Here is a 27,304-nt window from a genome sequence, read left to right on the forward strand (position 1 = left end):
TCACTTCTCTACCTTCCCACAGAGTTCTCGGGTACACCTGATCAGGTCCTGGGGATTTATCCATCTTTAACCGTTTCAAGATATCCAGCACTTCCTCCTCTGTAACCTGGACATTTTGCAAGATGTCACCATCTATTTCCCTACAGTCTATATCTTCGATATCCTTTTCCACAGTAAATACTGAAGCAAAATATTCATTTAGTATCTCCCCCATTTTCTGTGGCTCCACACAAAGGCCACCTTGCTGATCTTTGAGGGGCCCTATTCTCTCCCTGTTACCCTTTTGTCCTTAATATATTTGTAAAAACCCTTTGTATTCTCCTTAATTCTATTTGCCAAAGCTATCTCATGTCCCATTTTTGCCCTCCAGATATCCCTCTTAAGTATACTCCTACTTTATACTCTTCTAAGGATTTACTCGATCTATCCTGTCTATACCTGACATATGCTTCCTTTTTCTTAACCAAACCCTCGATTTCTTTAGTCATCCAGCATTCCCTATACTTACTAGCCTTCCCTTTCACCCTGACAGGAATGTACTTTCTCTGGATTCTTGTTATCTCATTTCTGAAGGCTTCCCATTTTCCAGCTGTCCCTTTACCTGCGCACATCTGCCTCCATTCAGATTTGGAAAGTTCTTGCCTAATACCGTCAAAATTGGCCTTTCTCCAATTTAGAACTTCAACTTTTAGATCTGGTCTATCCTTTTCCATCACTCTTTTAAAACGACTAGAATTATGGTCGCTGGTCCCAAAGTGATCCTCCACTGACACCTCAGTCACCTGCCCTGCCTTATTTCCCAAGAGTAGGTCAAGTTTTGCACCTTCTCTTGTAGGTACATCCACATACTGAATCAGAAAATTGTCTTGTATACACTTAAGAAATTCCTCTCCATCTAAACCTTTAACACTATGGCAGTCCCAATCTATGTTTGGAAAGTTAAAATCCCCGTACCATAACTACCCTATTATTCTTACAGATAGCTGAAATCTCCTTACAAGCTTGTTTCTCAATTTCCCTCTGATTATTGGGGGGTGTATAATACAATCCCAATAAGGTGATCATCCCTTTCTTATTTCTCAGTTCCACCCAAATAACTTCTCTGGATGTATTTCCAGGAATAACTTCCCTCAGCACAGCTGTAATACTATCCCTTATCAAAAATGGCACTCCCCCTCCTCTCTTGCCTCCCTTTCTATCCTTCCTGTAGCATTTGTATCCTGGAACATTAAGCTGCCAGTCCTGCCCATCCCTGAGCCATGTTTCCGTAATTGCTATGATATCCCAGTCCCATGTTGCAGTCCCTGAATTCATCTGCCTTCCCTGTTAGGCCCCTTGCATTGAAATAAATGCAGTTTAATTTATTAGTCCTACCTTGTCCCTGCCTGCCCTGACTGTTTGACTCACTTCTGTTCTCAGCTTTACCCGTCTCCGATCGATCTCTTTCGTCACTCTATTCCTGGGTCCCACCCTCCCCTCCACCTTTACTAGTTTAAATCCTCCCAAGCAGTTCTAGCAAATTTCCCTGCCAGTATATTAGTCCTCTTCCAATTTAGGTGCAATCCGTCCTTCTTGTACAGGTCACTTCTACTCCAAAAGAAGATTCCAATGATCCAAAAATGTGAATCCTTCTCCCATACACCAGCTCCTCAGCCATGCATTCATCTGCTCTATCCTCCTATTCCGGCCCTCACTAACTTGTAGCACTGGGAGTAATCCAGTTATTCCTGCCCTTGAGGGCCTCCTTTTTAAATTTCTGCCTAACTCTCTGTAATCTCCCTTCAGAGTCTCAATCTTTTCCCTTCCAATATCATTGGTTCCAATGTGAACAATGACCTCCTGCTGGCCCCTCTCCCCCGTGAGAACATTCTGCACCCTCTCTGAGACACCCTTGATCCTGGCACCAGGGAAACAACACACCATTCTGCTTTTTCTCTGCTGGCCATGGAAAGGTCTGTCTGTACCTCTCACTACAGAATCCCCGAACACAATTAATCTCTTGGAAGCTGACATGCCCCTCGTTGCATTAGAGCCAGTCTCAACACCAGAAACTTGGCTGTTCCTGCTACGTTCCCCTGAGAATCCATCACCCCCTACATTTTCCAAAACAGCATACCTGTTTGAGATGGGTATATCCACAAAAGACTCCTACACTAGCTGCCTACCTCTTACCCTTCCTGGAGTTAACCCATCTTTGTGACTGTACCTGAGACTTCCCCCCCTTCCTATAATTGCCATCAATCACATACTGTTGCTGTTGCAAATTCCTCATCGTTTCTATCTGTCTCTCCAACCGATCCACTCGACCTGATAAGATTCGCATCCAACAGCATTTATGACAGATATAATCTGCAGTAACCCTTAAACTCTCTTTAAACTCCCATATCTGACAAGAAGTACATATCACTGCAAAGGCCAGTTTTGCTCCTTCACAATCTACAGACCCAGAAAATAACACTGTCTTATTCCTCTACAAACACTGCCCCAGGTTAAATGAATAACTATGGCTTATATTTTAAGTTTAATCAAGAGACTTATCTCCAAAAACACATAACCAAGAAAGAATCCACTATACTCACTACTTCACCCTTTCTCTTGGACAGACTGAAAACAACAATTAACTTACCTGATTCTGTACTGTGAACTTCGTCCAACAGTTCCTCCAAGATTAGTTGTGAATTTCACTCTTTGTTAATTTTCCCAAATGCACTGCGATGTCCAGTGATACATGAATTCAAACATGTGGTAACTGTGCAGGTTCCCTCTCTCCTGCACTGTGCTTACCATGTGCTTCCTTTGTCTGCTCTTCTTCCTTTTAAACTGCTGTTGTTTTGACTTTTTTTTTCCAAAGTTCCAAAACCACGCAACAGCATATAAAACAGTAATTGCTGCTCCTGGAATTCGAGGAAATCACCTCCAACTCCTAAAATACCTCAAAACAAAAGGAGCAGCTCTTACAGCCAGAAATTTTTCCTGTCCTCCATCTTGGATTACCCTCAATCAAGTTTGTGAGACATGATTTCCCATGCGCAAAACCATGTTGACTATCCCTAATCAATCCTTGCCTTTCCAAATAAATGTTAATCCTGCCCCTCAGGACCCTCTCCAGCAATTTGCCTACCATTGATGTCAGGCTCGCCGGTCTATAGTTCCTTGGTTTTCCTTTCCACCTATTTTTAAATAGTGGCACCACGATAGCCAACCTTCCAGCACCTCACCTGTGACTATCAGTGATGCAAATATCTCAGCAAGGGGCCCAGCAATCACTTCCCTACCTTCCAACAGAGTTCTCAGGCACACCTAATCAGATCATGGGCACTTATCCACCATTATGTGTTTTAAGACATCCAGCATCACCATCTATGTAATACGGACATTTTTCAAGATGTTGTTAGTTAATTCTCCAAGTTCCATAATTCTTCAACACAGTAAACACTGATGTAAAGTACTCATTTCATATCTGGCCCCATCTTCTGAAGTTCCACATGTAGGCAGTCTTGCTAATCTTTAAGCGGCTTTATTCTCTCTCTAGTTACTTTTTTAATCATTAATATATTTGTAGAATCCCTTTGCCCATAACTACTCATGTCCCCTTTTTGCTTTCCTGATTTCCCCCTTAAAAATATTTCTACTGCATTTATACTCTTCTCAGGATTGACTCAAACTCTCCTGTCTATACCTGACATATATGTTTCCTTTATTTTTCTTGACCAAAACCTCAATTCCTCTAGTCATTCATCATTTCCTACACCCGCCAGCCTTGCCATTACCCTAAGAGGAACATAAATGTCTCTGAACTCTCGTTATCAAATTTTTTGAAAGCTTCCCATTTTCCAGCTGTCAGTTTACCTGCAAATATCCACCCCCAATCAACTTTTGAAAGCTTGCCTAGTACTGTCAAAATTGGCCATCCTCCAATTTAGAACTTCAACTGATAGATCTGGTCTATGCCTTTTCCATCACTATTTTAATACTAATAGAATTATGATCACTGGCCCCAGAGTGCTCCCCCATTGGCACCTAAGTCACCTGCCCAGCCTCACTTTTCAAGAGTACACCAGTTTTTGCTCCTTCTCTATTAGGTACATGCACATGCTGAATCAGAAAAGTTTCTTGTACACACTTAAAAATTCCTCTCCATCCAAGCCCTTAGCACTATGGCAGTCCCAGTCTATGTTTGGAAAGTTAAAATCCAGTACCATTACCACACTATTATTCTTACAGATATCTGAGATTTCATTACAAATTTGCTTCTCCATTTGCTGCTGACTATTGGAGGGGAGTGGTCTATAGTATAATCCCAAGAAGGTGATCATCCCTTCCTAATTTTTCAGTTCTATCCAAATAACCTCACTGGACGCACCCGCTGCAATATCCTTCCTGTAGAATCTACACACTGAAACATTAAGCTGCCAGTCCTGTCTGTCTGGAGCCATGTCTCTGTAATTGTGATGGTATCCCAGTCCCATGTTCTCAACCATGCCGTGAGTTCATCTGCCTTACCTGTTTGACCTCTTGCATTGAAATAAATGTACATTAATTCATCAGTTCTCCTTTGTTCTCTGCTTTGTCCCTGCTTGCCCTGACTGTTTCACTTGCTCCTTTTTCAAACTGCACCAGTCTCAGATTGCTGTCTTTTCTTACTATCTCCTTGGGTCCTTTATTAGTTTAAATCCACCCGAGCAGCTCCAGCAAATCTCCCCAACAGTATATTGGTCCCCTTTGAATTCAGGTGCAATCAATCCTATACAGGTCTTATACCTGACTTATACGGGTCACTTCTACCCCAGAAGAGATTCCAGTGTTCCAAAAATATGAATCTTTCTCCCCTACACCAGCTGCTCAGCCATGTGTTCATCTGCTCTATCCTCTTGTTCCTACTCTCACTGCCTTGTGGCACCGGGAATAATTCAGATATTACTACCCTCAGACCTACTTTTTATAGTGTGCCTAATTTCCTATATTCTGTCCTCAGAACCTCGTCCTTTTCTCTTTACATGCCATTTATTCCAAAGTGAACAACACCTCCTGCTGGTCCCCCTCCCCTTTTGAGAATAGTCTGCACCCTCTCAATCCTGGCACCTGGGAAGCAATGCACCATTCTGATGTCTCGTTGTCAGCCGCAGAAATGTCTGTCTGTACCTCTGACTAGAGCACCCTCTATCACAATTAATCACTTGGAACATGATATGCACCTCATTGCTTTAGAGCCAGCCTTGGTACCTGAAACCTGCTGTCAGTGCTACCTTCCCCTGCGAGTCCATTTTCCAAAATAGCATACTCATTTGAGATGGGGATAGCCACAGGAAACTACTGCACTACCTGCCTACCTCTTCTAACATTCCTGGAGATAGCCCATCTACCTGACTGTATCTGTAGTTTTTCTACCTTCCTGCAAATGCCATCTATCTAGCTCCTATAAATTCGTCATTGCCTCTAACTGCCACTCCATGTGATCTAATAGGATTCGCAACTAAACACACTTCCTGCAGACATAATCATTAGTAACATGGAAACTGTCCCGAATGTCCCACATCTGACAGGAAGAGCACATCACTCTAATAAAGGCCATCTTTTGCACCTTGTAATGTGAAGAAGGCCACGAGACAAAAAGATGAAAATAGTGAATCGTGTTTGCATGATTTTCTTACCTTTGAATCTCAGTTCAATTAATTTTGTAAATTCTCCTGCTTTTCCACTTTCTTGGTCTCAGTATTTTCTTGTTTTTGTACTGGTTGGCCTCCAATTCTTAATGGCTGTTCTTTGAAAATTTGAGACTTTGTAGTGTCAGCTATCCATCTCCCATCATTGTCCATTTCTTATGTGTCACCTACCATATAAGAATTTAGAGCAAAGTAGTTCTGACCCCGCAAGTTATAACTTTCTCTTTTCCTCCTCTCCGTCTCCATTTTTATCACCTCAGGTGACCTGCTATGTTGTCATGCTGTAAACCTATTACCTTAGGCGAGACTCCTTATCAGGTCAAGAAGATGGAAATATTGAGCATTATTCTGTTAGCCATGGTTGACCACATTACATGTGTGTGTGTGTGTGTGATGGCATATGTTATATGGTATAAAACAATATTTGCCTGTCATGTCAAAAACAGTGTCACAATAATTATGTTGTATCTAATTGACATCCATTATACTACTTCATATTTAAAATGCAGAAGGAATGAAAAGAATGTGTATATAACAATGAATTGTTTAACTTGGAAGAAAGTTCAGAACTTCAAGTATTTACCTGCCAGTTTACAAATAAATTGTTGGAATAGTAGATTTTTAAGATCTTCCTACTTATTGCATTTTAGACCTTGTTTATATCTCTGATTTGTACATATTCCTCAGTTTCAATTTTCCATTGCTGCAGTTTCTCATCTGTGACTCAGGAAGTAGTTTTAAGTTATTTGAGGCACCATTCCACCTTAGCAGAATGATATATAGTGTGTAACGTGATTTGAAGCTCCTGTCTTTTATGAAGCATTTTGGTCGATGTCATGCACTAATATGAAAAACTAATCAGTAAATTACAGTACAACAAATTCTTTAATTAATTAAATCTTTGTAATTGAACTATATTAGAGTCATAGAGATGTACAGCATGGAAACAGACCCGTCCATGCCAACCATATATCCCAATCATCTCGTCCCACCTGCCAGCACCTGGCCCACATCCCTCCAAACCCTTCCTATTCATATACCTATCCAAATGCCTCTTAAACGTTACAATTGTACCAGGCTCCACCACTTCCTCTGGCAGCTCATTCTATACACGTACCACCCTCTGTGTGAAAAAGTTGCCCCTTAGGTCTCTTTTATATCTTTCTCCTCTCACCCTAAACCTATGCCCTCTAGTTTTGGACTCCCCGACCCCAGGGAAAAGACTTTGTCTATTTATCCTATCCATGCCCCTCATAATTTTACAAACCTCTATAAGGTCACCCCTCTGCCTCTGGAGTTAAACATTTATCTTCACTTTGATTATATCTTGTATCTGATTAAATTATTTATATTTCATATTTTGTTATAAAGTTGCACATTTTCTTGGTTATTGTTATTATTACTACTATAATATGAATAAGAAATATTTGGAATGGTTTGAGCCAAATGCAGGCTGGTGGGACTAGTTTAGTTTGGGATGACAGTCGGCATGGACTGATTGAACTGAAGGGTCTGTTTTTGTGCTCTATGAAAATATTATGTCTTGTGTTCTTCATTTAATTTTCTAGTTTTTTAAATTTTACTGACATGAGCACTTTGTATATGTTACATTAAAAAGCTAGTCTTCTCTAAGTATACAATATGTAGTGACTGCCCATAATATATTGCAATAGTAACTTCTTTTTAACCAAACTTTGATTTATTTCATGATTTAGTCAGTCTTAGAAGTGACCTTTTCTTTTGTGGTAGCTGAATTGTATTTTAGATTGTGTTTTTCTTTAGGATGGAATATTTTGAAACTTTCAGTTAATTTATTATATTACTTCTAGCTCGAAAGACAAAGAAATTGAACAAGATGAAGGCGCCACATACCACCACTTCAGAAACTGCAGCAAAAGCAGCACCACAGGATTCCTCTTTAGTTTGTTCTGCAATGCCTACCCTGACTCCTCCGATGGTTTCAGTCCTTGAGATGATTGAGCCAGATCTCTTGTATGCAGGATATGATAGCTCCCTGCCTGACACACCCAACCGACTCCTATCAGGACTGAATAACTTGGGTGGACTACAGATGGTCTCAGTTGTGAAATGGGCAAAGTGTCTACCAGGTAAGTAACAAAGCCCTGTCCTCCAAGAGAAGCTTTGATTAATTTTGGAGAAAGGTTTTTTAAAACAAATCGTTTCCTTTTGTTTTGAGAAAATAGAATTCTCTAATTATTCCCATGTCTCCCTAAACTGTTAAGTTCTCTCATTCTTTTCCACATTTTCATGCGTGTCAGTTGTCTTATTATATAGGTAAGTATTGAAAAGCTATTCAGTCACAAGGAACATTTCAAATGAGTTTAACATTGATTTCAAAACGCACTTCTACAGTAAAAAAGGAGAATTGGGATCAGGAATCCTGGCCTGGAATGGTAGTATGACAACCAAGAAAACTCCAATACCCAATGTGCCTGAGATCTTACTTGGTACATGCATTTTAGTGTACGTAACTTCAAGTTCCTTGTCGGGCACATCCCTTGTACCTTTCTACTAGAGGTAATGAGTGCTGTATAACACCATAAATTAATAACTTATTCCTTCAAAATTAGAATTATTATTGTGAGAAATCAATTTTGTTTTACATAAATACATTAGAGATCTGGAATTTAAGGCACAATACAATATAAAATCCAGACTTGACTTTGCATCATGAACTGTTCTCATCTTGAGAGTTTTGTGCTATCATAAGATTAAATAGAAAATATACTTCTTTCCAACACTTACATCTCAATTATTCACCAGCAAAAAGAAATTTTCTCCCTTCTCATGTCTGCTCAAAAATTAGGTAACGTATGACAAAGAAATATTTTTGTAATAATGTCATTGCAGTTTTGATTGAAGTAATGGTGTGTGAATGTAAAACTGAACAGATGTGAAGACTAAAAAACCATTCAACGTATTCATAGAATCCCTATAGTGTGGAAAGAAGCCATTCAGCCCATCGCATTGCACTGACTTTCTGATGAGCCTTACACCCTAACTTTGTAGCCCTACATTTACTAAGGCTAATTCACTTAGCATACAAAGCCCTGGATGCTATGGCCAATTTAGCAGGGCCAGTTCACTTAATTTGCATGTCAGTGGAAAGAAACAGGACGTAAACATGGGGAGAATGTGCAGACTCCACACAGACAGTCACCGCCTTGTCTCCTTGTAAATTGACATATGCTGCATCATAGACTCTGGCCAGTCCAACATGACTTCTGTTTCTTTTCTCTAGTCATGTTGATAAATTTTTGTATGGGAGCAAATACGTACAATAGCAAGAAATGATCTTGGATTGAAAGATCTGGAAGTATATAGGGGTGGAGATAAAAACTAAAATGGAGAAGATGACACTAATTGGAGTAGTCTATAGACCCCTTACACCATTAATACTGTAGGACAGAGAATAATTCAGGAGACAAACACCCATTCCCATTAATCATGAATGGCTTTGTGTATATTGGGATAGTCAGATACAGCCATGAGGAAGAATTCATATGGCATACTCAGGGTAGTTTCCTAGAACAGTATTTGTGGGATCCAGCCACGGATCAGGCTATTTTGTATCTGGTGGTGTATAATGATGCAGGTTTAATAAATGATGTCAGAGTAAAAGATCCCCGACCATACTGTGATCATAACATGTTAGATTTCAGATTGCAGTTTGAGAGGAAGGAACTTGCAGCAGAAATAATTGTAACAAGTTTAAATAAAGGAATTTTCAATGATGTGTGGGCAGAGCTAGCTGGAGTGAACTGGACAGGAAGTTTAACAGCAAAGATGTTTGAAGAACAATGACAAATGTTTAAGAAAGTAGTTCCTGTCTCACAGCAAGATATATCCCAATGAAAAAGGATTCCCAGAAGGGGATAAGCCAACCACAGTTAATCAGGGAAATTAAAGATAGCATCAAATTGAAGAAATAAAACATAGAATGTAGTATGGATTGATGGTAATCCAGAATATTGGAAGATACACAAAATTTAATCAAAAAATTATAAATTTGATACTTAGAATCTCAATGATTTTCCCTTAAAAGGAATCTAAAAGCATTTATCTACAGCAGAAATGCAATGAAGGCATTCTGAAAAGATACTTTGGATAGATTTATCTCCAGCAGTACTTGTATGGGCAAGTTAATTTCTTACAAAGAGAAAAGAAAAACACATTCAAAATGGATAATGCACTTCAGTCTTTCAAGCAATTTTGCTGGCATCGGAATATAATTATTCTGATGATCATTCATCTGCTTCTACAGGGTTCAGATCTTTGCACCTGGATGATCAAATGATGTTACTGCAGTATTCCTGGATGTCTTTAATGGTTTTCAGTCTTGGTTGGCGATCTTATCAACATGTCAATAGCAATATGCTCTTCTTCGCTCCAGACCTAATCTTCAATGAGTGAGTATTATATCTCAACTTCCTTCAAAAGCCTATAGAACGTTTTTACAGTCTCAACTATGGATATAAGGAAAGTCTGAATGGCCACTTACAGCCATGATTGAGGGAGAAGAATAAAATTTATTGTTGCTATGCCATAGTGCTCGAGTAAATATGAAAAAAAAGTTAGTGCTTTTCATATTAGATGGCAAAGAACAGAAACCTGATTCATTAGTCATTTTTTAGTTTTAATAGAGGGTGATTCATATTAAACCACATTATAAATCATTTCAGTAACTTTTGTGCACACCTCTGCAGGAATAGAACAAAAGTCAAAAGGTACAATTTTTATTTTCAATCTAATGTAAAGGTGTTTAAAAAACAATTATCCTCCGGTTTCCTTAGGCACAGAATTCTGTAGTTGTCATTAACCGTCTTTGTGTATTATATGCATCCCTCGGAATGGGACTATTCGGTGCAGCCATTTTGATGCGAGCGATTTGGCGCGGCTTGTTTAGCGCAACCCATTTAGGCGCAGAACTATTTCGACGCAGCTCATATTTATTCCTTTTCAGACTTAATTAAAAGCATTAATGAAAGCAATAAAAATAATGTTTATTCTCTTTAGTAAAAATGTTAAAAAGGAAAAAAAAAGAAGTTAATTACAAAAAATCTAAAATATGACGTTTATTCAAAATTATGGGCAATCCCTCGTAAATACTCAACATAATTTCTCTCACTAAATCTTCTTACGAGTGTTTGTATTCTAGCGTCTACTTCCCTGAATTTCTTTCATTTCAACGGAATATCGTGCCCTGCTACAACATGCTCATAGTAAATGTCCCTTCCTCTCTGAACTTTTTGTAAACTATCAATAAATTTCCAAATAACTGGATGTTCCACTCCAAGTTCGTATTGTAATCTCCTGTGGGCAGCTTCTGCATGATTGTTTGTTCTGTCCTCATTGTTTAAAGTTTTTTCATATAAATTCCACATTCCAACTGGAAAAAGCAGTGGACGCCTATCATTAAAGAAATTCAGGGAAGCAGACACTAGAATACAAACACTCGTAAGAAGATTTAGTGAGAGAAATTATGTTGAGTATTTACCAGGGATTGCCCATAATTTTGAATAAATGTCATATTTTAGATTTTTCATAATTAACTTATTTCTTATTTTTTTCTTTTTAACATTTTTACTGAAGAGAATAAACATTATTTTTATTGCTTTCATTAATGCTTTTAACTAAGCCTGAAAAGGAGTAAATATGAGCTGCGCCGAAATAGTTCTGCGGCAAAATGGGCCGCGCCAAATCGCTTGCGCCAAAATGGCTGCGCCGAATGGTCCTAAATCCTGCATCCCTGTGTACCTCCATATTCAGTCATTTATATTTTGAGATTTTTATATTTATTCTATGTCCATTTTAGTTGTAGTTTCTGGTGCTGCAGAACACTTTTACAATGAAAACATAAGAATTGGACATTTTTTTTAAGACCACTGTAGGTTATGCATTAATTTGCAGTTAAATTATGAAAGAGTGGAATTGAGAGAATTTTAAACAGTGATTTCGGAGGGCAGCAAAAACATCATCTTGCAAAGAACTATGAAGCTGTAGATTTCAACTCCAGATCTATTGGTTGAGGCACAAATGATGTCAGCAAATAATAATGGATTAAGTGGTTAGCAGTGCAGCCTTAAGTGCCAGACACCACAGTTTGATTCTGCCCTTGAGCGACTGTCTCCCTGTGTCTGTGTGGGTTTCCTCCCACAATCCAAAGAGATGCGGGTTAGGTGGGTTGGCCATGCTAAATTGCCTATGGTAGCCAGGGATGTGCAGGCCAGGTGGACTAGCCATATTAAATGCAGGGTTATAGGGTTAGGGTATGGATGTCCTTCTGGGTGTGATGCTGTTCAGAGGGTCAGTGTAGACTCGATGGGGCGAATGGCCTGATTCCATACTGTAGCGATTCTATGACAGGGAGAAAGGTGTTGAAATGTAGTGGTAATATGCCCATTTAGATGTTTGCAACTGAAAGGTCTAGTTTCCAGTAACATTCACGTATTTCTATTTTTCCCAAATGAACTTCAATTTGAAAAAAGTTGTGGTCATTACTCTCTCATTTCCTCCTATCTGTCTCTGATACTGTTGGTCTCTTAATTACTCACACACATTGACATGATTGTGGTGTTAACATTGTTCACAAAATTCACATAATTATTTGTCACATACTTTTCTGATTTTTATGTATGCCAGATCAAGATATAACAATAAGGGGACATATTGAGAATATGATTAGATTACTTAGTGTGGAAACAGGCCCTTCAGCCCAACAAGTCCACACCGAACCTCCGAAGAGCAACCCACCCAGACCCATTTCCCCACATTTACTCCTTCACCTGACACTATAGGCAATTTAGCATAGCCAATTCACCTAACCTGCACATCTTTAGACTGTGGGAGGAAACCGAAGCACCCGGAGGAAACCCACGCAGACACGGGGAGAATATGCAAACTCCACGCAGACAGTTGCCCGAGGCGGGATTTGAACCCAGGTCTCTGGCGCTGTGAGGCAGCAGTGCTAATCACTGTGCCGCCCGACTATGATTTCATTAAATTTAATACTGGGGTTAATAAAGATGGGTGAGGGATTATATAAATATATACAGCACAGAAGAAGGCCCTGTGGTCTATTTTGTGTCCTTGCCAGTCAAAATTGACCACCTAATCACATTTTCCAGCATTTGGTCCAAAGCTTTGGCATTGCATATCTAAATGCTACTAAAACATTATAAGGTTGGTAGAGGCAAAAACCCTCACAGATAGTGATTTTTAGATTCTGACTACTGTCTAGTTGAAAAGGCTTTTCCTCATCAGTTTTGAGGAAGGGTCACTCAAATTGAAATGCTAGTTCTAATAACTTTCCACAGATGCTGCCAGACCTGAGCTTTTCTAGAAATTTCTATTTTTGGCTATGATCTACAGCATCTGCAGTTCTTTTTTTTTTCCACTTGCAACTCCTATAAATCTTTGCTTTCTGACATTAAATCTATTCCCTTGATCATTGATCTTTCCATTCAAGGGGAGAAATGTATTCCTGTCTACTCTATCTGTGCGCCTCACAGTTTTAAACACCTTAATCACATGCCCTCTCAATCTCCTCAGCTCGAAGGAAAATAATCCTAGTCTGCCTGATCTCTCTTCGTAACTGAACCTCTCCGAAGAGCATCATCCATACTCGCTCCCCCTACCCTTTCCCTGAAACCCCGCACTTCCCATGGTTAATTAACCTAACTTACACATCCCCGGACACTATGGTCAGTTTAGAGTGGCCAATCCACCTAATCTGCACATCTTTGGACTGTGGGAGGAAACCGGAGCACCTGGAGGAAACCCACACAGACCCGAGGAGAATGTGCAGTCTCTACACACACAGCTGCCAGAGGCTGGAATTGAACCCAGGTCCCTGGTGCTGGGAAGCAGCAGTGCAAACCACTAGCCACTGTGGTCAGTGATATGCAAATACTGAAAGTGCAAAGTTTATACTGAAGGCCTGTATTTGTTGGAATTTATATCATCGCCTCAACATATAGATCTGAGTTTAGTCCTTTTTTCAATTGTACAAATTAGACAAATATACTAAGTTACAAAATAATATCAAAATACCAAGTACACTTCTATAGTTTGCACAGAAGTAGTTTGAATGTTTAGTCTTGGGAGAATTGGGTGGCATAATCCTTTCAAATTTTGGGTTCAAATTCAGTCCACATTAATGTGATACAAATCTCACCTCCTTCCAGAGTTGTGTGAATTAATCTAAGCGTCACCAATTTATTCCCCTGACACACCCAGGAAATATCAATCTTCCTGAATTAGGATGACGTTCTGAGCTGTTTTAGAAAATAGTATTGTATAGTGAAAAGGCTTAGCTATGAGGATCAACTTTCCTCCAATTACAAACAATTTCTTTGGCAGAATACAGGTATTTGTTTTACGATTATGTCCAATTTATTGTTATATTTTTCTGTGTATTATATAAGCCTTTCAATTAGCTTATTATTTTATCTAAGTTGACCAAAATAGCTAAAATGCATGAGTCAACTTCTTTAAGAGGTACACACTGATTTAACATACCAATTTTTGTTTTTTTGAATAGTTACAACTGCTTGTAGATTTACCCATTAACAGTTCAGTCCATCTTGCTTCAGTTGTTATTTCTCATCCTATGTTTTACTTATTTAAATTTAAAAGTTCAGTTGTGAGTTGGTTTTTGGGTGAGGCAAAGGAGGAAATAGGAGTACTTGCAATTCCTCTCTGGTCATAGGAGAGATGCCAGAGGACTAGAGGACAGCCAATGTCAAGAAAGGTAAAAGGATAAACCAGAAAGCTACGGAACAGTCACTTTAACCGCAGTGGTGGGGAAACAATTGGAAGCAATTCTGCAGAACAGAGTTAATCTGTATTTGAAGAGTCCAGAGTTTAATCAAGAACACTCAGCAGGGTTTTGTTAAGGAGAGATCATGACTGACAACTTGATTAAATTTTTCGAAGAGGTGACCCAGGTTTGTAAATGAGGGCAATGCTTTGATGTAGTCTATGTGGACTTCAGCAAGGTTTTGCATTGGAGACTGATTGCAAAGATAAATGCAGATGGATTGATCAGTAAGTTCACAGACAGTACAAATATTGGTGAGCTGGTAAATCGTGGGGAGGATAGCTTTATCCCCTATAACTGTAATGGGATTCAGAGAGATTAGTCAGTTGGCAAATCAATGTTGAATGGAATTCAACTCTGATAGAGATGAGGTGATGCACTTGGACAAACAAAGGGAGGGAATACAAGATGGACAGTAGGTCCTTGGGAAGCACCAAGGACCAAGGGACCCTGATGTTCATGTGCACTGGTCCCTTAAGTTATCAGGACAGGTGCATAAAGTGGTCAAATTAGGCATACGGTATTAAAGACATGCTCACCTTTATTAGTCAAAGCATAGAGTTTAAGAGCAAGGAAGTTATACTGGAAATCTATAAAATGTTAGGCCACAGCTCGAGTATTGTGTGCAGTTCTACAATCCACATTATAGGCGGGGTGCAAAAGAGATTTACTAGGATGCTGACTTGGAAATATGTCACTGTTCCTTAAATGTCGCTGGATTAAAATCCTAGAATCCCTCTCCAAGGGTATTTTGTGGGTCAATCTACAGCATGTGGCTAAAAGAAGGCACCACACCACCACCTTCTCAAAGCCAACTAAAGGCAGTCAATAAATGTTGGCCCGCCAGCGATACCCACATGGTATGAGTGAATAAACAAGAAAATTTGTTTGGCCTGAATGGCCTGTTTCCACACTGTAGGGATTCTTTTTTAAAAAAACTGTGGGTCCTGAACTCTCATCAACCTGTCTTTACAAGACTTGCACATGTCAGATGTCGATTTGCCTTCAAACAACCAGCCACAAGCTAATTTGTCCACTTTCTGCCTGATATTGTGGTAATCATCCTTACCACAGTTTAGTATTTTCACCTAAGGACCAGTCTTAATCTTATCCGTAACTGTCTTAAAACCTATGCAATTATGACTCCTGTTCCCAAAATGCCTCCCCACTGAAACATAATCATCTGGCCATGCTCATTCTTCAATACAATATCTAATAATGCTCCTTCCCTAGTTAGCCTATCTACACGTTGTTTCAAGAAATCCTCCTGTATACACCTAACAAATGCTGTCCAGATAAAGCCCCAGGCACTATAGGAAGTCAAATCACCCATTACAAAACACTTATTTATACATCTTTCCATAATCTGCTTACAAATCTGTTCCTTGATGTCCCACTTGCAAATAAAAGGCTAAAAGTATAACTCCATCATAGTGATTGCACCTTTCTTATTCCTAAGTTCTCGCTGGTTGAGCCCTGTAAGATGTCCTGTCTTAGTACAGCTATGACGTTCTCCTGAATCAGTAATGCAACTCCCATACTACTTTTACATCCCTCTGTCTCGTCTGAAACATCTAAACCTTGGAATGTTGAGCCACCAGTCAGTCTTCTCAACCATGTTTCTGTAATGGTTACCACGTCTGAGTCTCAGGTACTCACCGAGGGTCTGAGCTCATCTACCTTGACTGTTGCATTCCTTGCATTAAAATAAATACAATTCAGACCCCGCTAGTTCTGCTGGGTTTATTAATCTGGCCTTGCCTGTTCTTACTATTAGATTTACTTAAACTCTATCTTCTTTTCAGTCATTCCACATGCTGGCCTACTGCTCCGATTCCCAACTTCCTACCACAATAGTTTAAACCTCCCAGATAACACTATCCTCCTTGCGAGGATTATTGATGCCCTTCCAGCTTGAGAAAGACCCACTTATTCCTACTCTCTGCTTCCTGTTAGCAAGTCCATCTTCTATCCATGCCAATTCATTACTATCTAGGCCATGAACTCTTATTTTCACAATAACCTTTGATGCAGCACCTTAACAAATGCCTTCCTGAAAGCTAAACAATACTTTCACTGGTTGTGAAAGAGGACCTCAACCTCTTACAGTTTATATAAATGATTTGGGTGAAGGCACCAAAGATATGGTAGCTAAATTTGCTGATGACACCAACATAAATCAGAAAGTGAGTTGTGAAGAGGACATAACCTACAGGTCGTTCTGCTATAACACATGTTTCGTTAACATGAATTTGCTGTAAAGTGATTGATGAATTGAGGACACTGTTTCTAAAGCTCAAACTTTTAAAACGTGTGTTGGCTGTAATGCAATTACATTGCCAGCACTCTTAGCGATGTTTCTAAAGCGCGATTTTTCTACAACACGGGGTTGCACAGGAATGCAACCGTCACGTTATATAAGAACTATTTGTGCCTGTATCCCTTTATGGGGTGTTAAAGTAGTGGATTAACATCTAGCAAATGGAGTAAAATGTGGGAGTGTGAAATTGCTCATTTTGGCGGGAAGAGTAAAAATAAGTGAGAGGTTGCAGAGGTCTGTGTGTCGTAATGCATGAATCACAAAATTAGCATGCAGATACAGCAAGCAATAAGAAAAGCTCATAGAATGTTATGATTTATTGCAAGAGGAATAGAATCCAAGAGTAGGGAGTTTTGCTTCAGTTGTAAACGTTATCGATGAGACCACATCTGAAGTACAGTCGGTTCTACTATAATGCGTGTTCCTTCAATGCACGTTTGACGATTTTATTTGTAGAAGGCGAACCTTTCTTATCTGTATTGGCTGTAACATGATTCCAGTCCCTTTTAGTTTAAATGGCATGGCTGTTGTGTAATTTTCTTACAACACGAGAATAGAACTATCAATTTATATCAGAAGCGACTGTACTGTGCACATTGCTGGTCACTGTACTTAAGAATTTTAGTGCATTGGAAGCAATTCACAGAAGATTATTGGACTAATACTTAGAATGAGTGAAAGGCCAGACAGGATAGACCTGTATCCACTGGAGTTTAGAAGAATCAGAGGTGACTCAATTGAAACATATCTGATCCTGAGCGAACTTGATCAGGTGGATGTTGAAAGAATGTTTTCTCTAGTGGGAGAATCTGGAAAAAGGTTCTGACCTGAAAAGTCAACTCCCCTGCTCCTCTGGTGCTGCTTGACCTGCTGCACTTTTTACAGCTCCACACTTTATCGACTCTAAAACTAAGGGTGCACTCATTTAAGGTAGAATAAAGAAGCATTTCTTTGAGAGTTCAGTACCTTTGGAATTTCCCTTCCTTAAAAGATAGTGAATGCAGAAACTTCAAAATATTTTTAAGGCAGGGGTAAGTAGATTCTTGATTCCAAGGGGATGAAAATTTGAGGATATGCAGAAATCTATCAGCTTCGCCATGATCTTATTTTATGATGGAGCAGATTCGAAGGCCGAGTAGCCTGCTCTTGTTCCTTGTTTGAACTCAGTTCCCAAGCTTGGCCTAATTACTTACTTCTGATGGAACTTTAGGATTTATATCAAGGAATGAGTGACATGGGTCATATCTTCTAACCACCTGTAGTGAATTCTTACCATGGACAGTCCATGTTTGACAGTTGATAATTTACATTTGATTGATCTGCCAAAATTTTATGAACTATTTTGCCCATTACTGTGTGGTTCTTTTCATGTACCCATATTACTAAAAGGACTTTCCACTGCCATATTCATAACTTTGCATTCATTTTGGCATGTGCATCTTCAAATTCAGTTACCAATTTTTTTTCCATTATTGTATCTACATAATGCAAATTCACAGATTTTCCAAATGCAATAGTTTTGTTGTTTTTACATCCAATTTCATCTACATTTTTTTACTAAATGAAAGTGGTATTTTACCAGGTACTACATCTGTGTTAATAAAATGATGAATTGCCATCATTTTGCAAGGTATAGCTACTCTTTGAAAAGATTTAATGTTATCATCTCCAATTCTTTAAGGGGTGGAAGTCTCAAGCTCTTTCACTTTGTTCTGATCTTAATTACTCAATCTAAATAGTCAATCTATTTCACACAGTAGATGTGTATTCTCTGTAAAATGCTGCAGACTTGAAATATTTTGACCACCAACCAATTCTGAAACTTCTTGTCACCAATACAATGTCCTTTCCTTAACCATATCACTATTATCTTCTGAGTCCTCTCTTTCTTGTTTCATTTTGAGTACTTTAATATACCATTTTGGACACTTCATGGCATACTGGGCATGTTAAATCACATCTGCAACATTAATTAACTACTCCCTGAATATTTCTGAAGTTCATTCTTTTATTGTAAGTCCCAAATCTCTTCGCCTCTCAAAGTAGTCAAAAGTACATACTTCTCTTAATAGATTCTTCTTACATTCTGTCATCTACAGCCTGTATTAAGACACTGTCCCTAGCTAGTTCACATCCATTTTTTGTTGTATGGCAAATTGTGCCATTTGCGCCACAAATGCTGCTGTAAAGAAATGCTTTTCAAGGAAATATTTTCACGCATTCAACATTTGTTCTAGTGTGTGTTTTTCTGGAAATTTATGTCCCATTAAACCAGGATGTCTGCCCAAACTTGATACTTTGGCACAGTAGGATCGTCTAAATGCCAGCACACATTGGGGAATTTCCAGGTGAAATTTGACCATTCTTGTATGCAGTGTACTGAATCCTATTGTGTACCCTCCTGTGCAACTATCTTTGCTCTTTCTGAATTTGTCACTATCAAACTATACTTCATAAACAGTTATTTGACATATTTTTGATACATTTTATCTATGGAAGTTAAAAATTTGGCCAAACTTCCTTATCTGTTTAAATCATTAGTCTTCAATTCTGAAAAATGCTTTGCTACTTATCCTGTTTTTGTATGCTAGCAGAATTACCAAGGCCAGTATTTTTTCGCATCCTTAGTAAAATAATAAAATGTCCAGATGGTTACTCTGTTCTTCTACTGATCGTAATATTCACATGCAGAAAATAGGGTTGGATAATTATACCATGATATTTTGCATTTCAATCCAGCTGTCTCTTTGAAGTTTTCTTTAAATCATATTTTGCTTGGAACTTAGCTAAGTGTTCAATATTTGACTTTTATAAAGCTGACTGCCATCCACTACCAATGTTAATCACTAAAAGTTAATGTTTTGTTAGATTAATGTTCAAGCTTTTATTTAGTTCATTTTATTCCAACTCTCACATCACAAAACTCCCAATACTGGTCTACTTGTTTCCTACATACCTGATATCCCTGAATGAGCATACAGGTCACTCTGTTATAACATGTTTTTCGTCAACGTGAATTGGCTATATCGTGATTAACGAATTATGGACGCTATTTGGATAACACAGTCTTTCCAATGAACGGGTATAACGATTTCCTATAGCGTTCTTTTTCTTCGCGATTTTCTATAGCAGTTTTCTTTAGCACAAGGTTGTCGAGAAATTCAATTGTTGCATTATAGCAGAAGGACCTGGACGTCCATCGCCTAATTCCATTTGGTTCCCTAGTTCCATTTGCCAAATATTACTAGATGATAATAGCCTTGAACTTTTTTGTTTACAAATTGTGATCAATTGGCAGAGGATCAGTATATTCTTTGTGATATTGGGTCATTGCTATTCTGGCTGTGGGTTTTTTTGCTTTTTTTTTGTGATGTTTATCCCCTATATATTTGAAACTTTTATTGATTTCTATAGTTGTAAAGAAGATAAAATTAGATGTTCGTATGTTTTCAGCATTATGTAAAATGATCCACATGTACAGTGTACAATGCAAAAGTGTAATTGGTATATTTTGATTGGAACATGTGTCAGTCGAATGTATTGATTCAAACATTTACTGCGGATCATGGGATCAGTTTGTATTAGCTAATGTTAAGGACATGTCGTGGAGTTGGAAACGTACAGAGATAAATTCTCCCAAGTAGCAAGTAGTTTGTTTACATAAGAGACAACCTCAGAGAAGTGGTCTCATCGTTAGAGGGATTCTTGTCTTCTAATAAAACTTTATTGAACTGTGCTGAAAAGCTGAGACTAATGAGGAGTCATGGAGTTGGGACCACAACCAGATCAGCCATGATCTAATTGAATGGAAGAATAGGCTCAAAGAGTCAAATGTCACATCCTCCTTCCAAGTCCTAATTTTTTAAAAATTCTATGGACTGGGTCTCAATGCAGCAATAGCACAATCTGTAAGACGTGAAAGGAGATGCAACAAGAGTTGCTTATTAGTTGAAGTGAACATGCAATTAAGAACCTGAAGGACAGAAAAGCTACAGGGCTAGCCACCATACTTGTTGAATCTGTGACGACCAGAGGAATGATGGCAGGCAAAGCTACCGAAGAAAATCATTCACCTCATCGGTAGTATAATTTGGTTAAATGATTGGCTAATTTTGAAGCAAGATTGTTCGAAGCATAGAATCAGTAGTCTAATAAGCCATGTCTTGGAAGCGTTCTTGGAAATTTTCAGACAAAGTGTCTCATACTTTATTGCACCAGAATTAAGTGAGGCACAGTTTGGTGACCAGTTGTCATTATGTTGCTGCAAAGCATAATCAAGTAGTGTTTGACAAAACACAATGACGAGGTATTTGATATATATCATTGAAATGACCATTGGACAGGTACCCTATGCAGAGCTTTCAGAATCCCTGTGTGCTTTTGGGGTATTACGTCACTTAAACTGGTTCATTAATTTATGAACAGACAAAGGGTGTGGTGAAATACTTAGAGACAAGATGGGGGCCATTTCATTTTGACATGGAGCACAACATAATATTTAACTACTACATTTTAGTGCCATAGTAGAAAAAGCCATTAGAGAAGTCAGTCTGGTTTCCCCGGACATGTTAGACCAGTATTGGCGATGACAACATCTGGAACGTTAGATATGATGATGGCGCTATGCTAATGGCTGAAAAGATAATGGTTGAAAAATCAAGAATGTCAGATTGGAAGTTTGAGTTGAGGATCACACAGCAATTCATGCTTATGAAACTTATGGTGTGAGCACTATGACAATTCTGCAACCAATTACAGATTAATGTCAGTTTCCCCTTGAAAGAGATCATAAATGGTGATCACAACACTCCAATCTGTTGTCCACTTTACAACTCTTCAGCCATAAGAAGAAGTTACACTTGAAAAGTATTAGATTTTGGATGCATTTGATCAGTCACCTAATATAGGCAGTTGACTATTTCTAAGCAATTTACAGATAATGTATTGAGTTTGGTAAGCAGCAGTTCAGGTACAAAGCATTATTTAAATGGATAAAGGAAGGAAATATATAACTTGACACAGATGAGTACACTTCACCAATTCTGTTCAGTAGAATGGAGAAGCAGAAGTGTTGGACATTTGGAGATATTATTATGTGCAAACCTGACACCACACCCCCCCAAAAAAAGTTAGAGAGCCTAGACTCTAACTTTTACATTTATTTAAAATCAAGTGTAAGGCACTGTGTTCCAGATGTAATTTGACTGGACCACCATTAAGCTTGAAGCAAAAAATGTATTATTCTTACAACACAGTTAAAATACAAATGGAAAGAAGAACTGGCATAACTTTAAGACTATAGCAAGATAATATGATTTAACCACTAATCATCAACTGTTCCAATTTAGGCAGCATCCAATAAACGCACCTTTGGTAAGACAGTTTATCAAAACAGTTTTGTTCTCGCATGCGGTCTTCTCACTCTAGCAGCAGGGAGACAGCTCTAGCTGTTAGTTCCAGCAGCCAGCTGGAATCTTCTCACTAACTGAAAGCTGTGTCTGTTTCTGTGTCTGTGAAAGCCCTGACCCCACTTACTAACGATTCTTTTGTCTCATTTTAAAGTAACACTCAGGAAAAGCTCAAAAGCTGTTTACCAGCTACCTGTCTGAAGGAAATGTTCGAGCATTACTGTGGCATTACCCCTCTACAACAGAAACAGCACAAAACACATTTCTTTTACAGGCATAGTACTGTCACGTTTTGGAGTTGTCCACCAGGAATTCCCAGGTTTCTTCTCTTTTTTTTCTGTGAGACTGCCTGTCTGTGTGTGTGTGTCTGTCTGTCTCTCTCTCTCTGTTCTCCTCCATAATGACCATTGTCACCTTCATTGCCTTCATTTGAGAGCTAGCTTATCATTCTTTTTAAGAACAACAATGTTTTATTTTCCCACCTAATACTTTGATAAGGGAGTAAATATGGTGTCTGATAAATCACTGACACTGATTCAGTGGCGAATTGTGACATTAGTTATTCTTGTGATATTTTCCTGTCATTTGGAAAACTAGTTAATGCTGCCACAGCAGTTAAATGAAATATCATGCTACAGAATAACAACTAGGAAAATTCAGTTTTAAAGGGGTCACAGTTTCCAACAAATACAACTTACGAAATCCTTGTTGTGAAGCATCATCTTTATTAGGTGTGAGATTGCCAAAAAGGTTGGTGTGAAGAAGATACAGCTTTTGAATTGTGCTCAAATGGTTCTCAGCAGAGGAAATGATAATCTGTTCACAGGAGAATTGGAACCCAACAACTCATGGACTTTCAGCAGAAGTAAAATAGAAATTAGCAAAGTTTAACCAGTGGAAACAGCAGAATGAAGATTTACTGTTGGTAACAATAAAACGTGTAAAATCAGGAAAGTCTGAGTCTGAAGAATTGGACGGTGCACAACATCAGAAACTGCACAAAATGAGAATAACAACAACATGCAGAGTCTGAGAATAGAGAGTTGTCTATGGTCCCTTGCCAACTATGTACAGAGTTTAAATAGAAATACTTTACTCTCTTTTAGAGCGAACTAATAATTAGCTGACAAGAAATTCTCCTGACAGCCTGGACAAAATCTGGTAGAGTTTCCTCCTTGCTAAGTGCTTCTGGGCAAGGGAAGTATCCGTGTGTGCCTGACAAAATCAAATTCAACTGAAATTTATTAATGATTAAATTGATACTTGTTCTCTGGAAAAGGAGCAATTGAATTCAAGTAGCTTTCTGATATCGCCACTTTCTAAACATTTAATTTACAATGCTTTGAATAACAAATATAAAGGAGTATAACTCCCATAAGCAACTAAATTCATTGACGTATTTCATTTTATTATGATTGAAGGGAACGGATGCAGCAATCTTCGATGTACAACTTATGTAAAGGAATGAGAAACATTGCGTTGGATTTCAGAAATCTTAAGGTTGCCTATGAAGAATATCTATGCATGAAGGCATTATTGCTTCTTGGTACAAGTAGGTATTTGCTGGTGGATAACAAGTGGATTGGGCACATTATATTATTTTCTATTAATTTGGTGATGTTAGTTTCAGTGCAAAGCCTATTAACTATTGTGGTAATGTAGCATAGCATCTTCGATGATCCTGTGTAGATTAGATTACTTTACAGTGTGGAAACAGGCCCTTCGGCCCAACAAGTCCACACCGACCCGCCGAAGCATAACCCACCCATACCCCTACATTTACCCCTTACCTAACACTACGGGCAATTTCGCATGGCCAATTCACCTGACCTGCACATCTTTGGACTGTGGGAGGAAACCGGATCACCCGGAGGAAACCCACGCAGACACGGGGAGAACGTGCAAACTCCACACAGTCAGTCGCCTGAGGCGGGAATTGAACCCGGGTCTCTGGCGCTGCGAGGCAGCAGTGCTAACCACTGTGCCACCGTGCCGCCCACACGCCCACCGTGTACTATGTCAATGACTAATTATATATGACTTCTGACTAGATGACTTGCCAATTTCAAACACCATGTTATTCAAAGAGAAGCTAAGCATTTGTCCACATTGCTATGGAAAAAAGTTAGAACGTCCTGCATGACGTCCTCAAAACATGTTTGATTAAGCACTAAACTGTGGCAAGATCAATCATATTTGAATGCAAGTACAAAATAGTTGATTATGAAAATTTGTCCTGAATAATTAAATGCATTAAATCCCTCCATCAAATAAAATAAGAAAGAATAACTGAATACAATTTTGTCAGGAGACAGATCTATTTAGCTAGGCATGAAAATCCTTAGCTCAGTAATAATAATTTAGCCTGTTAATCAGCAAGATTTAAGCCCTATGTCAGGACTTGAATGCAGTGTAGGTTAATATCTCAGCACAATACTGAACTGTGAAAGTACCTATCAACAGAGGTGTCACATTTGAATGTGGCATTAAATCTAGACCACATCTCCTCTTTCAATAGTGCAAAGGGGTCAGATTAGTCTGTATACCTTGACAAACATCCCAATAAATAGACTATACTAGCATTAATTTATCTCATTGTGACTGTGAGATCTCAAGTATTTTAATCTATTTTTCAAAATAATTTCTGACAATGAAATATGATATTGTATGAACGTAAGTTTATTCTTCACTGAAGATATTTCTTCATTTAAAGAGCAGATTCTTGAAAAGATTCATTTTTTTGTTTATTTTTGTAAAGTCTTTGGAGGAAAATGTCTTTTTGTTGTTACAAATTAATATCTGTTTGCTGCTATGTTTGTTACAGTACCAGTAGATGGTTTAAAGAGCCAGGCAATGTTTGATGAAATTCGAACCTCCTATATTAAGGAGCTAGGGAAAGCCATAGTGAAGAAAGAGGGAAGCTCGAGTCAAAACTGGCACCGATTTTATCAGCTGACCAAACTTTTGGATTCAATGCATGATGTAAGTAACTCTTGTAATAAATATATCAATGAGGTGAACAGGTATGCTTGTTAAATCTAGTTAAGATCTAGTTAAATCTAGTTAAAATCTAGAAAAATCGCTGTCCTGATTAAAGAATACACTGATAAAAGAAAGACCAGTATTTATATACAGAACAACCTTGGTTATCCGAACATCAATTATCTGAATTTCAGATTATCTGAAAAAGATCTCAAGGTCCTGTAAAAATTTTATGCATTATCTAAACAAAATACTTCTAAATAACTTTGGATAATCGAGGTTGTTCTGTAATGCTTTTCACAACCATTATCTTCTGTGATCACACCAGAACAGGAAGTCAGTGCTCTTGACATTATTACTGTGCTCTTGTTGAACACTTTCTCCTCAACCTACTTGCTGTAATCCTCATTGCATTATTTGCTATCCACTCTCATCCATTGGCTGACTTAGCTTGCTATTATATTCATTGCTGCCGTTGTGACCCCTCACTGCCTGCTTGCAGCCCAGCAAGCACGAGGAAGGGAGCAAGGAGTCAAGAGTAGAACAATGAGCAAATCGCAGTTGCAATCTCAGGATTTTAATTAGTGTTTTGGTGTGCAATATTCTGTAAAAACTGTAATCCTTAACCACGATATTAGGCTCTTAGTGGGATCACACAATTATACTCTGCACATTGGAGAAATGTTGTGGGGGTAAGAGAAAGCACTTTATTGGTGCAGTCATATTAAAATGTCTATGCAATTTTCAGTACTTCAGACAGGCCTGTCCTTTGATACAAGCAACTACCTGCGGCACTCTTGTGTGGTGAGTGTGCCCCCTGCAATCACTGTGCCAGTGAATGCAGCCCTCCCACAAACAACACTATGATCATGACCAGATAACTGTTGTTTTGTGACTGATTTAGGGGATTAATGTTGGCCAAGTTTGTGGGCTAACTCTCCTGAATTTATTTCAGTTAATGCCACAACAGCTTTTACATTCACCTGAAAAGGGAGATGGGGCCTTGGATTAATGTCTCATCCAAAGGACAGCACCTCTGACAATGCAGTGCTCTGAACTGGGTTTTGAACCTTGTAACACAGAAGCAACAATTCTACTGACTGAGTTAAAGGTTGTGGAAAAGGGATGTAGTTGTTTCTTGCTGTAGCGGTGAGCCTGATACAATCAAGTACCAGATAATCTGGAGGGTTGTGAGAACCTGTGGTTCACTTTGACTTTATGGTCCAAGCAGATTGAGAAAATGTGATTTGGCTTTCCCTATGTTTTTAGCTGTGGCTAGGATCTTGCCATGTACATGAGACATGTTCTTCCACTCTGTTCTATGATAATAGCCATCGTTGACTACAGCTTTTAAGTAAATTCTTCATGTTGGTCAGCCCATCATTAAGGCATGCAAAAGTGGAATTATTTCTGACTGCATCAGTATATATCCATATAAGCTGCTGTTAGCTAGTTGCAAAGCAGGACTCAATCTGGACAGAGGCTTAATCTGAAAACTAAACCAATTCTGTATCTCATCATATATATTACAGGGAACATACTGTGCTATCATTGGGTAGAATTTAATGTGTGCTATGCCCTTAAGAAAGGTTTTTCATTTCTTTCTACATATTGAAGGAAAATATATTCGTTCAAACGTTAGACTACATACCTCCCAGGCAGTGTCAGGAAGTAGACTGTGTATAATTAGATTAGTCTGAAAGCCATGTTGAACACAATCTGCAATTTGAGAGGGAGAGGGTACAGTTGGAAGTGACAGTACTTCTGTTGAATAAAGGGAATTATGGAGCTATGAGGGAGGAGCTGGCCAAAGTTCAATGGTGCAATACCTTAGCAGGGATGACCGTGGAGGAACAATGGCGGATATTTCTGTGTAGAATGCAGAAGTTGCAGGATCAGTTCATTCCTAAAAGGAAGAAAGATCCCAGGAGGAGGCATGGGCGGCCGTGGCTGACGAGGGAAGTTAAGAAACATATAAAGTTAAAAGAGAAAAAGTATAACATAGCTAAGATAAGTGGGAAAACCGAGGACTGGGAAGCTTTTAAAGAGCAACAGAGGATTACTAAGAAGGAAATACGCAGAAGAAAAA

At 38.7% G+C, this 27,304-nt stretch overlaps 1 protein-coding gene across 3 annotated transcripts in view; it reads left to right on the forward strand.

The window, feature by feature from the left end:
• LOC122556605 (progesterone receptor-like) overlaps positions 1-27,304 on the forward strand; it is a 113,172-nt gene that overhangs the window by 79,930 nt on the left and 5,938 nt on the right. For all 3 annotated transcript variants that reach the window (XM_043703490.1, XM_043703489.1, XM_043703491.1), the window contains exons 5-8: positions 7,493-7,771; positions 9,949-10,093; positions 23,655-23,785; positions 25,058-25,215. In XM_043703490.1, coding sequence (XP_043559425.1) covers positions 7,493-7,771; positions 9,949-10,093; positions 23,655-23,785; positions 25,058-25,215 — 713 coding nt within the window. The remainder of the gene's footprint in view (positions 1-7,492; positions 7,772-9,948; positions 10,094-23,654; positions 23,786-25,057; positions 25,216-27,304) is intronic.

The sequence above is a fragment of the Chiloscyllium plagiosum genome, chromosome 14 (assembly GCF_004010195.1).
Source record: "Chiloscyllium plagiosum isolate BGI_BamShark_2017 chromosome 14, ASM401019v2, whole genome shotgun sequence".
Classification (NCBI taxonomy): domain Eukaryota; kingdom Metazoa; phylum Chordata; class Chondrichthyes; order Orectolobiformes; family Hemiscylliidae; genus Chiloscyllium; species Chiloscyllium plagiosum.